The 15,924-nt window shown below is 40.2% G+C and overlaps 1 protein-coding gene and 1 pseudogene across 2 annotated transcripts in view; one reads left to right on the forward strand and one right to left on the reverse strand.

Annotated features, from left to right (window-relative positions):
* Window positions 1–15,548, reverse strand: part of LOC309961786 (vomeronasal type-2 receptor 1-like) — a gene marked incomplete at both ends in the record, with an annotated part of 32,255 nt that extends 16,707 nt beyond the window's left edge. The window contains 6 exon segments of the mRNA XM_082839277.1: window positions 801–1,028; window positions 6,974–6,993; window positions 6,996–7,839; window positions 10,423–10,714; window positions 15,310–15,437; window positions 15,441–15,548. Of these exon segments, the coding sequence (XP_082695403.1) occupies window positions 801–1,028; window positions 6,974–6,993; window positions 6,996–7,839; window positions 10,423–10,714; window positions 15,310–15,437; window positions 15,441–15,548 (1,620 nt within the window).
* On the forward strand, window positions 2,074–3,454 carry LOC309962532 (RNA-binding protein with serine-rich domain 1-like; annotated as a pseudogene). Its single transcript has one exon. The product of its transcript is annotated as an RNA-binding protein with serine-rich domain 1-like (transcript).
* Window positions 15,549–15,924: the final 376 nt, after the last annotated feature.

A 15,924-nucleotide genomic window follows, 5' to 3' on the forward strand; every position in this document is an offset into this window, starting at 1 on the left:
GTGTAGCACACGGAACTATATTCAATATCTTGTGATAAACCATAATGGAAAAGAAAAGTATATATATATATATATATAACTGAATCACTTTGCTGTACAGCAGAAATTAACACAACATTGTAAATCAACAATACTTCAATAAAATTTTTTTAAAAATATTCCAGTAAGTTAAAATTCCCCTCTGAAACGTACACACACAACCATTAAGCAGAAGAATACTGTAACACTTTAAATAGATATCCTAGCACTTCAATTAAGTATTCTCAGAAAAGCACTTGTAGATGTCAAAAATATCTCGAACCAGATATTTTAAAATTTAAAACATCAATGGATATAAGACTGGAAGAAATGAAAAAAGTTCATTTATCTCAGGAAAGAAACTATTTCAAAAATTAAGATAAAAGTCACAAGGTGTTCAAAATATATATACTTGAGTAAAAAGTTAATAAGGGGCATTGAATAAAGGCAGGAAAACAATAAAGAGAATAAGGATGAGATAAAGAATAAAGCAAAAATTATCAGAAAGAAAGTGAATAAAAGGAAGAGACAAAGGAAGTCAAACATTTTGGAGTACTTGAAGAAGGAAAACAAAATCATAGAGCTAATATTTAAAACTATAATCAAAAAAAGTTCCAAAAACAAAAGATCTGAACCTATATATAGAAAAGATATGTATTTTATTTGGGAAAATTAACTTGGAATAGCCAGCTCTAGGTTTCTGATATTCCATAGCACCTAAAAGAGTATAGAAATGCAATTCTCTCTATATATAAACAAAATAAGATGTCAGAGTAACTAACCTCTAATGATTCGTTGTTCCAAAATATTGTCACATTCTTAATCATCACGAGTTCAAATTTAGAGTTTGTGAATATATATTCTCCAACCTTCACAAAGGTTATCTCTCCATTATCATCTAATTGCCAATTTAGAATATCATAGTATCCAGCCACATCTCCATTATCATCAACTTCTATTCTCATTCCATTATGGGTTGTAAACTTAAGTGTCTTCAAATAATACATTAACTAGAAAAAAAGGGGGGAAAACAACAGGGAAAAAAACAATTTTTAAAAATTTGATTGCCTAGAAAACAGGGTTTATAAAGAAAATAATCTCAAAACTCCTATCTAATTCATGGGACTGAATTTTTTCCTATTCCTCTATACCTTTGCTGTCTAATACAACAGCTCCTAGCCACATATGACAATTGAAATTTGAAAAGTGGCTGGCCAAATTGCAATGGGCTATAAGGGTAAAATATACACTGGGTTGCAAAAGTTAGTTCAAAAAAATGTAAACTCTCTCCTTAATAATTTCATGTAATTATTCTTATATTAAGTTATCCTGATTATGACCAAATGTTAAAGTATTATTTGCGGTTAAATAAAATATATTAAATTTAACTTCATCTGTTCCTTTTTATTTTTTAATTTGGCTACTATAAAAATTTTAATTACCTGTGTGGCTTTTAAATTTCTATTAGACAGTACTGATCTATACCAAGGTAAAGTGATGTCTAATATTTCCTAATACCTACAAACCTAGGGAAGAGAGGTTATTCCCTCTTAGATTTCTTCACTAATAGGTACCAGTCTACCCTACTACCATCATTCCCTTCCCTACATGTCAGGTGCTAGAGACGGGGAGATCAAGACCCATTCCCCACCCTTCCAAAGTTCACAGTCCAGTAGAAGGGCTAGACAAATAAACAGGTACTAATGGTAAATTCAATGTACTCTGTGTTGCTGATGTGGAAAGAGTGTTGAGAGGGCATAGATGAGGGAGTGGCTAACTAACTGCCTTAGGAAAACTGAAGGAGGTTTCCCCAGGAAGTAGCCATCTGAGCTGGGTTTTAAAAAAACTTAGGCCTTCCCGCTCCCTAATCCTGACGTCAGAGCGGCGCCGGCCTCAGAGGCTGAGGAGACGGGGAGGAGGTCACGGCGGCTGGAAGATGCTGCACTTTGGCGTAAATTGCTATCGATTAAGGATCGTTTCTCAGACTCAAGTTAGAAGGGAGAGTTCAGATAAGTGAGGCCGCCATTGCTGCTTTGAACACCTCAGAAGGGGAAAATGGATTTATCAGGAGTGAAAAAGAAGAGCTTGCTAGGAGTCAAAGAAAATAATACAAAAGTCCAGCACTGGGGCTCCTTCTCCTACCAAGCGCAAAGACGGCTCTGATGAGAAGTCCAAGAATCGCTCTAAAGATATGGGGGCCACCAAGGAGTCGAGCGAGAAGGATCGTGACAGGGATAAAACTCGAAAGAGGCGCAGCGCTTCCAGTGGTAGCAGCAGCACCAGGTCTCGGTCCAGCTCGAACTGCAGCTCGGGCTCGAGCACCAGCACGAGCTCCAGCCGCGGCTCCAGCTCATCTTCAGCATGGAGCCGCTCAGGAAGTTCCAGCACATCCCGCAGCTCCAGCTCCGGCAGCTCGCCTGGCTCTCCCAGTCCTAGTCGGCGCAGGCAGGACAACAGGCGGCGTTCCCGCTCCAAATCCAAACCACCCAAAAGAGATGAAAAGGAAAGGAAAAGGCGGAGCCCTTCGCCTAAACCCACCACAGTGCACATTGGAAGGCTCACCAGGAATGTGACTAAGGATCATATCCTGGAGATATTCTCCACCTATGGGAAAATTTAAATGATTGACGTGCCTGTAGAAAGGATGCACCCGCATCTGTCTAAAGGCTACGTATATGTGTAGTTTGAGAATCCAGATGAGCCCGAGAAGGCGCTGAAGCACATGGACGGAGGACACATCGATGGCCAGGAGATCACTGCCACCGCTCTGCTGGACCCCTGGCCTCGGCCACCTCCCCCGCCCCCCGGCGATTCAGCCCTCCCAGGAGAATGCCGCCACCGCCTCCCATGTGGCGCAGGTCACCCCCACGGATGAGGAGAAGGTCGCGTTCCCCTTGGCGCGATCCCCTTGGCGCGATCCCCCCGCCGCCGCAGCCGCAGGAGCCGCTCCAGCTTCAACTCCTCCCGATACGCAGGGCCACTGAAGCTCTGCCCTGTGACTTGGACTCCCATCCAACTCACTTTTGTCACTTTTCTAGACGAAGGAGGATCGGTAGGAAAGAAATCCCTCACTCAGAGGCAGGCTTCGAAGGTGAAGGCAGTAACTGCTACATTTCCCCTGGCGGCAGAGTTCCGGCTGCACGAGTGTTGTTGGTTTGGGGTCACGCTTATAAAGATGCCCTCCAGTTTTCTGGCTAGAAAGCTTCCACAGTTCCTGAGAGTCAGTTTAGTGGCAGAGCCAGCAGGGATGAACAGGGGGCTCCAGGAGGTGGTACAGCCCCAGCCTGGGAGCATGTTTTCCCGTTCCACAGGTGACCTGGGGCCGATCTGGTGGCCTGCTCGTGCCCTAACCTGTTGGCCTGCAGGGTCCCACAGGAAAGGGTGTGATTTTACGCAGCTGCCGTTCCAGTTAGCCTGGCCCTGCTCCTCTGCTTGAGTCCTCTTCTGACCTCTAGGGCCTAATACCCCAAATGGTTCTTTTCACGTGTACTCATGTGCGTGCACACACACATCTCCCTTTCTCTCTGAAACTCATAAGTTGAGAGCCAGCTCTGTCGGGTCACCACAGAAGCACCCCCCCCCACGTTGTGCTGGTGTTCTTGGTGGTCCGGCAAGTTACCTTGGCAATGTGTACATTGCTTCTTTGGCTTTTATTGTACAGTCAGTACTATACAGTTTCTGTTTTGAGTTTTGTAACTTTGTGGCATTTTAGATAATATTGTGTTTGTACTTTGTTGTGTAGAGAAAAGAATTGTGTTGATAAACCTAGGATTAGAGTGCAGCTCAGAAAAAGAAAAAAAATAGTAGCAAGTTGCCTGACAAATACTGGAATCAAAGAGATTCTAAGCCAAGGGAATAATATGTGAGACAAGGGTGTGCCAAAGAGGCCATTGCTAAGAGTACAAAAGCGGATGGAGCTGATTGTACACCTACAGAATAACTTCATAGACATAAATAGGAACCCCCTAACAAAATAATACCTCTAGTACTCTTGCTTTACCCAGTCAACCTTAGCTGGGGTAAGAGCATACGTTCTTTAGTATGAAGGTAACCAGTCTGCACTGAGAAATATCCTGTGCCCTTGGTCTTTGTCAGCACCACATGCTAGACTTATGTCTCCCAACCAGAGGGCCCAGTCCAATCCCTAACCCTCCACAAACCAGAGAAACAACATAGCAGAAGGAGCCTGAATTATGGTGTATGATGATTTGGAGTCATATTTTGGCTCTGTCAAATGACATAACCTTAGGCAAGTCATATATCCTAACTAAGCATTAGTTTCCCAGTCTGTAAAAAAAGGGAAATCATCCCTGCACTACCTCTGTCGTAGAGATTAAGGTAATATAGCTAGAAGCTTTTAGTAAGTCAGTATACAAAGGTAAGTATTATAATAATCACCATCTACCAGTAGGGCTACTCCAGGTCACTTGCCCTTTTATCTCTCCCTCTTTTACTGTATGCTATTCTCAGTCAACATGAAACCTACATCAGAGTTCACAACAGGGTGACTTTTAATGCCAAGTCCACTGGGGAGAGGCATGTTTTTCTTTCCCAGTCTTCAGAAGACTCAAGCAAGGAAATTTTCAAAGGCTGCAACCTTACAGCCTTTCCATAATTCCATCTGTTTATCATCATTGGATGGTAGGACAGTTCCCTACCACGAGGCATGAAAAAGAATTTAGAAATGCCCAAATAAACCACAAGAGTAAAACATATATATATATGTTCTGACCAAGTCTGCTAATGAGATAAGCTGAGAAAAATGATTATGGAGTGCATTATCATTTTGGTTTTAAATAAATCACAATTTTTTACTTTTTGATGCATTTATGAAGCATCCTTAAATGTGCCTATTAACTCTCTCTACTGTGAGGTCTTACTTTTCAGTTTTTACTTACATCATTCCGGGAGTGTGTCAAAGAGCATGAATTCTCCCTTGGACTACACCACCACCATTCACCCTAACACTTTGTGGTCCCTTGACCTTCCCTAAAAACTCTTTTCTCTGCAATCCTAACACACATTTGTTGCTTTTTGAGCAAATTTAAATTGTAATATTGAAATCTTCAAATAACAAATTAGAGATTGTTATTTACCATATAAAAAGATCCTTTTTGTTAAAAAAGCACTCAGAGGATTTCTTTTAAAATGAAAGAACTCACCTATAGCATAACTTAATTTCTCATTTTGAATTTACCACGATTTCCCTAGTACCGATGAACAACTTAGTACTCAGATCTTGCTTTCTAAATTCCATTCTCCAGTAAATGGAAATAGGACTCTGGAGAAATGGCTACTTCAAGACTGAGGCAGAGAAATACAACACAATACAATACAAATTGTCCAACCCGGAGAATTTTGAGCAACAAAATGCATAATGATAGCTATGAATTATTATACTCATAGAATAGTATATCCATGAGTCCATGTGATGCAAATAAATTAGTGAGGGAAAAGTATAATTCCATTTAATAAATGTAGAAGGAATGAGGGAAATAGAAAAAAAATCACATAAACACAGTAATAGTTGTTTCAGGCAATAATCGTCATCAAAGGATGCTAAACTTTGTGGATCAAAGCATTACGTAAAACAATATTTTCAGAGCTTCAAAATATTGCCTCACAATATAATTATTAATTACAAAGGGAAACATAGTAACTTTATAATGGAAACACATGGTGACATCACTGTCACTAAGTAATCAAAGTTAATGTCACCATTAATGAGACATAGTGACATCATGTACCTCCTGATATGAGACATAGAAAAGGATACATATCACCTTTACAGTATTATAGCCATAAATGCATAACCTAAATGTAATCATGAGGAAAAAAATTAGACAAACATAAATTGAAAAACATAAATAGCTGTCCAGTACTTATGAAAAGTATCACGTTCATTAAAAAAAAAAAAAGAAACGAATGAAGAACTGCCACAGATTGGTGGAGGCTAAAGAGATACAAAACTAAGTGCATCGTGGGATCAATTTGAAAATAGAAATAAAAGTGAAGATGCAGTGGTTCCAGCCACTGTGGACCCTGTTGGGACAAGCAATTTGGTGTTGCTGGAAAATAAAGTGGTGAGGATCATGGAAAGAGCAATGGAGTCAGAGATGCTGATGGCATAGATCGTAGAGGGCCGACAGTGTCAGACCAGGGATGCTCATGCTTTATCCTTTATAGGAGAGGGGAGGTACTGAAGGATGTAAGCAGAGGCGCCCTCTGATTAGGTGTGCATCTTGGTGAGACCATTAGGGTTTCTGTGTCCCAACATGAATTGCTGGGACGTCAGACCTGAGACAGGAGATGTGAGAGCCAATCTCCAAGGTGGTCCTAACAATCTTCACCTCCTGGTCTTCACACCCTAGCATGGCCCCTCTGACACTGCACAAAGGCTACATCTTCCAGTTTCCCTTGCAGCTACATGTGACCATATAACTAGATCCCGGCTAATGGGATGTAAAGAGAATTGTACGTAATTTCCAGGAAATGTACTTAAATGGAGCCATATACGCATCTTTGTCCTTTCTCCTTCCTGCTGGTTAGAGTGTGGACATGATGGTTGAAGCCCACGTAGCCATATGGAATTATGAGGTGAACGCACAGATTCAGAGTGATGAAATGACAAGGTAGAAGGAACCTCAATCCCTAAGCCACTCTTTCAGTCCCAGAATGCTAACCTCCAAACTTCATTTATGTGAAGGAAAAAAACCTATCTTGTTTAAAGCACTGTATGGGGGGGGTTTTCTATCATTCACAGCAAACCTAATAATAACTCTGTTAACAAATGGAAACTCTAAAATGCCCATTTAGGTAACATAAGCAAGCCATTCTTTTAGGGGGCATGTGATAAAATCATGTCTATGAAGTACAAAAGCAGATCAATGGTTTTAATTGTATGAATGCTTTTTATGTCAAACTATATCATGAAGTAAAACAAACCACAACTTACCTGCCAAGGTTCAAAATCAGTATATATGCACAGGTGTTTCCTGGAATATATGGCCAGTGTCCTTCCTCACATCTACTTAGATGATCCAGGGCATATGCCATAGAATACACAACTTGGTTGACATTGTGTGTAATTTTTAGCTGAGACACATCCAGATAGGTATTTTTAAGATCTTCCAACTTCTCCTTTCCAGTATAGAATTTATCAGACATGGCGTGTAATCTGTCCTCTTTACCAGTCATATTCACTCTATGGTCAGTGTTGTATGGAACACTACTCTTGGGCCAAGTACAGTTAAAAGCAGTTTGCCAAAATTCAATGGTCAGGACATCATTTGGATCCTTGCCAGGATTTACATCATAAAGAAGTTCTTTTAATCCCAGTATATCAGCTCTTGGTATTGAAAATCCAATACTTCCACTAAAATACAAGAAATATTCAGGCTTTGCAATGAGAGCGAAGGCGATCCAGGCTTCACTCGCTATCCATGTTCTGTCAGTTATGTTATGGTAAACCATTTCCAGCATGAAAGGACTTAGGTCAATATCAGATGCATAGAGCACAATGACTCTGGCATTGGAGTTCGTTATAGCATCAATAGCTTTTTGCATTTTCTCATTAGAATGGACTTTGGGAATGGTTTCGGAGAATGCAACAGAAAGGGTGACACTCTCCATTTTTTCCTTAAAAAGCTTTACTCCATATTTTCCATAATCATCATCAGCTGCTATGGTGCCTATCCAGACCCAACCAAAATGTTGGATAAGTTGTACCATGGCCTCCGACTGGATCTTATCACTGGCTACTGTGTGAAGATAAGATGGAAATTTGTCACTAAGAAGTGAGGAGGTAGAGGCGTAACCCACCTGCAACTGAAAATATTCATGCAGTTATTAGAAAGCAATAGCCAAACCTCAAATTACACAACCTCTGAGTATCTGTATTGGAGAAGGAGGGAACTTAACAGTTCTCCCTTTATTCTCACACCCTTCCAGAGACAAAAGGACTTCTACTCCTCTCCCTGCTCCGTGGGTGGTGGGGACTGTTAGGGGGAGCACTTTGGGCCTCCCTATCCACCCTATTCCCACCTCACCCCACCCCAAGGTAGCTGGAGGAGCTAATTATTAAAGTGATGACATTCAATGCACCACTTTTCATACTCAGGGTCACATACTCGGAAAGGGAGGTGACCAGTCCTTTCATCTATGTTTTCTTGAGACTAGGTGTGTGATTCAAGCCATCCAGGCTCTTTCTCTGATCTAATTCATCATCCATACAGATGATGGAGTAAGCAGACTCATAATCTATTTGTCAGGCCCAGTTCCTCTTTCTTTTCTTTTCTTTCCTCTCCCTTTCTCTCTTTCTCTCCCTCCCTCCCTCCCTCCCTCCCCCTCCCTCCCTCCCTCCCTCCCTCTCTCTCTCTCTCTCTCTCTCTCTCTCTCTCCTGCTTTCTCTCTTTTTCTTCTCTTCTCTGTCCTTGTTTCTCTCTGCCGGGCTTTCTGGGTATTTAAGTCCTAAGACTTAGACTGAGAAAGACGGTAGGAAACTCCACTTCCACCTCAGGTTTAAGTCTTATTCTCCAAAAGAGTTACTAGAGGCCCTCATTTTATAGGCACTTGCTAGATAAACGAAGAGGTATTTTTCTCATCTTGCCAGTGGTCCTTGTGCATATTTTCTATCAGTGAGAACTTAAGAATGAAAGTAGAATGGCCAGTAACGTGAATTTCTGACAATCTTACTTACATTTCTGCTGTACCTTACTCTCAGCCTCAGTGACTCTGCAGTTAAGAAGATACGTCACATTCTCTCCTATCCCATCCCATTGCCATTCCATGTTATTACTGCATCACTTCCAATAAGACCTCCTATATTATAATTACATAGCTCCATGATTGCCAATTCTTTCATAAATGACAGATTATTCCTATTTTTCTCTTTATCCTTTGTCCTATCCTTACTCCACTGGCTAAAGTTTACATTCTTCTTTGGAACCTCCCAAGCACCAACATCATGGAAGCCATATGTAGGAAAGAATCTCATTTTCGAAGCAGAGACACCTGATTTCTAATTCCAGCTACATAATCAGTGTAAGATTGTGGATACTAAAACCTGCTGAAATCAGTTTCCCCATGAGTGAAATCAGGGTTATGACATCTACATTTTAAGGTTGCTCAGCATATTAAATGAGACAACACACGTGAAAGTGTCTGTTGTATGTAAGATTTCTTTTACCCTCTTTGCAGATTTACTACAAGACTTAAATGAGAAGATCTATCTACAGGTTTCTAGTAGGTGCCTGGACCACAGTCGGTATTTGGTGGAAAGCAGAGCTCACAGCAGCAATTTGTCTAAGCTGCATGAAGCCCACACTGAAGGTGTCGGCTGTGTCACCTGACCCCTCCTCTTGGTTCTGTTCTTCAGTATTACCCTGTTCCCCCTACATTTGTATTTGCAGCCTTTATAAGACACACTTTGTAAATGCCACTTTTTAACAATTATTTTAACTTCTCCCATTGCTTCAGTAACACAAATAAGCTTAATCATCCTTCACACTAATAAGTCCTGACTTGATATTTTTGTGAACCACCCCTGGAAATAAATATAGAACTTTACTTATATTTTCTTTTCTTTTCTTTTTTTTTAAACATATTTATTGGAGTATAATTGCTTTACAATGGTGTGTTAGTTTCTGTTGTATAACAAAGTGAATCAGCTATATGTATACATATATCCCCATATCCTCTCCCTCTTGCATCTCCCTCCCACCCTCCCTATCCCACCCTTCTAGGTGGTCACAAAGCACCAAGCTGACCTCCCTGTGCTATGCGGCTGCTTCCCACTAGCTATCTATTTTACGTTTGGTAGTGTATATATGTCCATGCCACTCTCTCACTTTGTCCCAGCTTACCCTTCTCTCTCCCTGTGTCCTCATCCATTCTTCCTAATATCATCTATTCTTAGGTTGAAATGTGTCACTGTCCCTGAATTTAAAATAATCTGTAAATTAGCATCCCAGCTCATTTCAGTATGTTAGCGTATGAACAAAAAGGGTCATGATTAATAACTATTAATACAGGCCAGAAACAATGAGTTCCTTATGCCATCTATCAATCAACCAACAAGTATTTCTCAATCACCTACTCTGTGCTTCACCCAGTGTTTTCGAGTGTACTGCCTACAGAGATGTCAACATACAAATCACTAGGTCACAATCTCAAGCTCAAACCTAAGGCAGGATCCTAAGGGATGTAGAACAGTCTGAAATCACTAGTCACACTTGCTGAGGCCAGACTGAACAGAGTAATTAAGGGCATCAGCATTACCACCATCCTGTTTGTCTGTGTAACTTATCCCAGCCTCACCTGAGCACCTAACGTACTCTTTGCAGCAATTTTCACATACCTTGTGTTTCTTTATAAGTTAGTACCCAGGACAATATTCTGAAATACCTGAGGTAGGTAATACAACCCTAGAATTCTTGAAGCAGCAACTGGTAAGGATGATCCACCTGCTCCAACAATTCCTGCCAGCACTGCCCCGGTGCTGCTTCTAACACTGGGCTTGTTTTCTTCCTGCCCTGTGAGGAATACCAATGCCGCTTCCATGGATTTGGAGATGGTGAAACAGGTATCAAAGATCTGATAGCCCAAAGTGATGCTGGGCAAAATATCCTTCCTTTCATTAATCTCCCTGATGGTGTGGATCATGGTTTTCATCCAGCGGAATCCCCGGAAGTTGAACCTGAAAAGGAAATCGTTTTTGTAAGGCCTTAGTCAGTGGGTGGATCTGTGGAGGGGAAAGCAGCTTTTAACTGGGATTGGTGCTGAGAGCATTTTGCCGAAACGTCAGGGGGCACCTGCCTCGTGTGAGCATGTTAATATTTCCTAAAAAGATATTGCAATTTAAAGGGTTCAAGTATGAATCATATGCATTATTGATTGGTTTGGGCTGGGAAGCATCTTTTTGGACAGCTGATTATCTCTTTTCACAAAAACATTCTTATATTTGCAATTCTCTCCACCACGCAGTACACGCAATAATTCCTCAATACATTTTTTCCCATTCATTGGAAGTCCCCGGTACCCTATGAGTCTCCTTTCCCTCTTCCTTACCTTCCTATAGGTTTCTCCTGGTTTCTTATAGATGTTAATTATAATAATAAAAGTTTTGTAAATACATAAAAATACTTATGATAGGACTATATAAAAGCAGTACATAATATTTATATATACGATATATATTATGACTCCAATAGATAATTTTTCCTGCCATGATTTGATTGTTAGTGTTGAGATTTTTTAATTAAGAAACGCCTCTTTCCTATCACTCTTACATTTAACCATGAATGAGATGCCTCCTCCTTTCCATTCCCTAGCCACAAAAAGGAAAAGTACTTCCCTTTAGTCCATCAGCACATTTTTTTTCAATTTCTTTTCCATTAAAAATAAATATTCTATTTCCAACTCTCTTTCTTTCTTCCCAGTTTTAAGCAAACTTTAACCTATCTGAAAGCAAGGACCTCAAGGATGTTTTCTCTTAATGTCCTCTGTAGCTCTAGTATCTAACTACCTATCTTCTACTCAATAAATATTTTTGAATTAAATATCTAATAGCAAATAGCTCTGTTGGCAGATTAGATTTTTCCTCCATGTCTCTTTAACTGGGTTTTTTAGTTTAGTTTAGCTTTGCCTTTTATTCAACACGTAGTTACTGAGTTGCGCTGGTGCGAGACACTATAAATGCAACAGTGAAAAAGATAGGCACTGCAGTGTATAGGCAAAGAAACAGAAAAATAGCCAAGCACAAAACGATAAACACAGCGATAGGGGTAGACATAGGGACCAGCAGTTAAAGGGGTGGGGAACCTTGCCCTGGGGGACTTAACAGCCAAGCTAAGTCTTGAAGGGTAACATAAAAACAGGGGACGAATGCCGCAAGTAGAGGGCACGGTATGTGTGAAGGCATGACAACAAAAGAACCTAACATTCTAGGAATGGGAAGATCAGGACACTTGGAGAACAGGGTAGGAATAGGTATGGCATGGGAAGAGACTGGAGAATCAGGAGTCTGAACATGAAGGGCTTTATCGTCCTAAGACAACTGGCCTCTAAATTTACACGGATGGCCATACAAATTGGCATATACATTTTTGAAATAAATATAGCAATATCTTTTTTAAGGTGAGAGAGTAATACATTTCAAGAGCTAGAAAATGTTCACCTGCTTTGAATCAATAATTACACCCCAGAGAATTTATCTGAAGGTACTGTTCTTCCCAAAAGAAAAAACTAGGTACGTTCCAAACTGTTCATTTTAGAATTATTTATAATATTGAAAAATTGGAAAGAATTTACATGCTCATTATGGTACATTGACTTGATAGGCACATTTTCCATCATTAAAAAACTATAATTAGAGAAATTACACTGCAGCATGCATATAATAGTAGGTAAAACAGTCTGTATGCAACGTTGTTTCTATACTATAATTAAAACTACACATAAATTATGTGAACATTTGGATAACTATCAACAGGTAAAATTTTAAATGGGTACAGGATAATTACTGAAAGGGTGGGATTTGGGATGATTTTTCTTTCATTTGTTGATTTCCATTATGATACTCACAGTATCCTTATACAATGTATACCTTTTGTTCTGCAGAAAATTTCTCTAAATCCTACCTTTGTTTAGATCAACCAAAACAAGAATTAAAATACTCCCTTCTTCCCTCCATTTCACTGTCTTCTCTGCTCTGAACAACATTTTCAAAATAAAAGTCTTCCTCTTCTGTTCACTTTGGCTGATGGCCAACCAAAACTAGTATCCCGTTAAATTGTGGGTTTCAGAATGAGACTTCTCCAAACTCCAACTTGCATATCTAGATCAGTTATAGGTAAACGTTAATGACGCCAAAATGAAATTGTTATCCGATTACGCCCAGCTCCTGAGTGCCAGCTATCCAGGCCTCCCATGAGGGTTCTCCCATTGGGAGGGAGGCTAGGAGAACATTGGAATTGGGTACAGATAGAAACTGTTGATGGTTATTGGTGAAAAGTCATTATATAGCTCTAATTTTGAAGAAAATATATCAAAAAATGTAAATATGGAATGTTATTAATATCCAATAGATATGTTTAGGATGGATTTAAGTGCTGGGAAAGTTTTAGGCTTGTATGGTGTGAAGATGAGCAATTTGGGTTTCAGTCAACAAGCCGGGAGATAAGTAGAATCCCCGCAATGATGCCTTACATTACTGATCCACATTCAGGACAAGGAACTGGCTTTTTAGATGCCCTGGATCATGTGAAACAAGTTTCATACAAAATATGAAGAATCAGAATGTCATCAGACTTCTCAGCAGCAACACTGGCAGTCAGAAGATGCTGAAGTAATCTTTTCAAGGATCCTTAGGCTTTGAGTGAAAGTCAAGATGGAGTAAGCACACACCACCCACTCTCTCCCACCAATTACAATTAAGATCCCTGGACTGAACATATAAAGCAACTATCAGACTACTCTGAAAATTAAATAAGAACAGTGGACTAGAGATGGAAATCAAAATATCCCTGGGGACTTCCCTGGTGGTGCAGTGGTTAAGAATCTGCCTGCTAATGCAGGGGACACGGGTTCGAGCCCTGGTCCAGGAAGATTCCACGTGCTGTGGAGCAACTAAGCCCGTGTGCCACAACTACTGAGCCCATGTGCCACAACTACTGAAGTCCACGTGCCTAGAGCCCGCGCTCCGCAACGAAGAGTAGCCCCCACTCGCTGCAACTAGAGAAAGCCTATGCACAGCAACGAAAACCCAACACAGCCCAAAATAAATAAATAATTTATTTTTTAAAAAAACCCAAAATATCCCTGATACAGTGAATTATTTTTTAAATGGGACATACTTACTTCTCACCACTGTGTCAATCACAGTAGATATACCAAACTATTTTTTAATGAGGGGGTGGATTTTTACTAAAAATATGTATATTGGCCTTTCTATTTTACCTTGCTAGGAAGATAACTTTCAGAAGCTCCAATGAAGGGTGAAGAACAAGTTAAGTGATTCCACTGATGAAATATGAGTGTACTATACTGTGACAAACTCTGGTTTTCATTTTATGTTATTAAAGATTGAATCAGTGAAAACTTCTCTGATAAATAATGAACTGACTCTAAATAATGTAGCCATGAGCAAAAGTGCTTCTTTCCCACTTCCCTTTGCTTCACTGTAAGAATGGAAAAGAATTAGAAGGTCCAGGAAAGAGCTAAGTACAGACTGACTGCAATCCTTTCCTTTTGCCAACATACAGTTTATCCACCCCTTTAGTGCTATTTCAAATATGTAGCATGAAATATGACCAAAGGGAAGGAGTAATGATCAGTAAAGATTTAGTTGTATAAGAAGTTGCCAAAATTTTTACAGCATGCGTTTGTAATTATAATTACCACGCAGCATCATGGAAGTGACTAAGCTATGATGTAAAATGCCCAATATAAAACTGTGTCCATGCTATTGCCACATTATGATAAAATTACAGTTGCATTTATATAAAGGGCTGAGAAAGAATATATGGAAATGAAAGGAAAGAGCTGCTTTGTTATGGTAGTAGAACAGTGTGGACAGTAATTTTCCTTTAATTTCTGGCACTCTTTTCATATCAAAAGTGTGTGTGTGTTTCACACCCAGAAATATAACCCATGTTTGCTTTTCTTACAATGGATTCCTTGCAAATTCAGATTATCAGTCATGGATCCCATTTCTTGACATGACAATTTTTGGGATGAGGGGAGTAGGGTAGAAGCCTTCCAACTGGAGGAATCTTGCTATGCACACTAGCTCATAAATAAATCGGCATTCCAGCACTGTGTATTTTCACCTGGGGAGACTTTAGTCTAATGACAATTCAAAGTAAAGCTGCAACACTGCACAACTCTCCATCATGCTTCTCAAACCTTAATGTGTACATGAATCATCAGGAGGTCTTGTCAGAATGCAGATTCTGATTCAGCAGATGTGGGATGCAGCCTGAGATTCTACATTTCTAACAAGCTCTTAGATGATGCGGATGCTGGTGGTACACAGACCACCCTCTGAGGAGCAATGTTCTATATCATATAAAATCTGTCTTTTTTCTTTCTTGTTTCTAAGCAATCCTAGAATGTCTACCTCGGAGAAATTGAGGCACAGAAACAGCAAGTACCTATCCTGAGTCAAATAAATAGTGTCAAAGTCAGGGCTGGCATCATGGCTCCAGTTCCAGACTCTGATTCCCACACCCACCACTCATTTACCCCCACCTCCTACAACTGATGTAAAAAGAAAAAAAAAGAATGGCTTACCCTTCACATTTCGCTGATACTGGCTCCAAAATAGACTCGTTTGCTGCAGTGGTCCTGGAATGAATAGGAAACAGTCCTCCAATAACAAGTGAAGGGTTTCTGGCACCTACATACCCATTCAAATCAAACTAGCCCAGCAGCTGACAGGTCTGTTCTTCCTCTTCTTTGCCTTCAATGCCCAATTCAGCCCATAAAAAGGCAATCAGTCCTAGAACCAAGCATTTCTTTCTGCTAGCCATTTTAATAAGGAGAGTTTGGGAGAAATGACCAGTGTTAAAAGTTTTAACGAGGTACCTTGACAGAGCGTTCCAGTGAGTATGTGCATGCCCCATCACAGGGGACTCAGCTTGCCACTACTTGCTACCTAATTGTCATGCCTCAATCAATCGCAGAGCCTCACACTCACCTGCAATTTATGCATCTGCACTAGGAGCTGAGTAATCGTTTTGAAAAGAGCCTCATAAAAATCTCTTTTAGGCTTAGCAATAATATATGATGACAGAATAGCAGATTCTGAGTTTAGAGTCTTTCACTTTGTAGAAATTGTCCCTTTCTTGTTTATCAGCCTCATTCATTCTCACTTCAGCCAGCCCTGTGGGAGCTGCACTTGCCCCA

Source organism: Leucopleurus acutus, assembly GCF_964270905.1.
Source record: "Leucopleurus acutus genome assembly, chromosome: 5".
NCBI classification, from domain to species: Eukaryota; Metazoa; Chordata; class Mammalia; order Artiodactyla; family Delphinidae; genus Leucopleurus; species Leucopleurus acutus.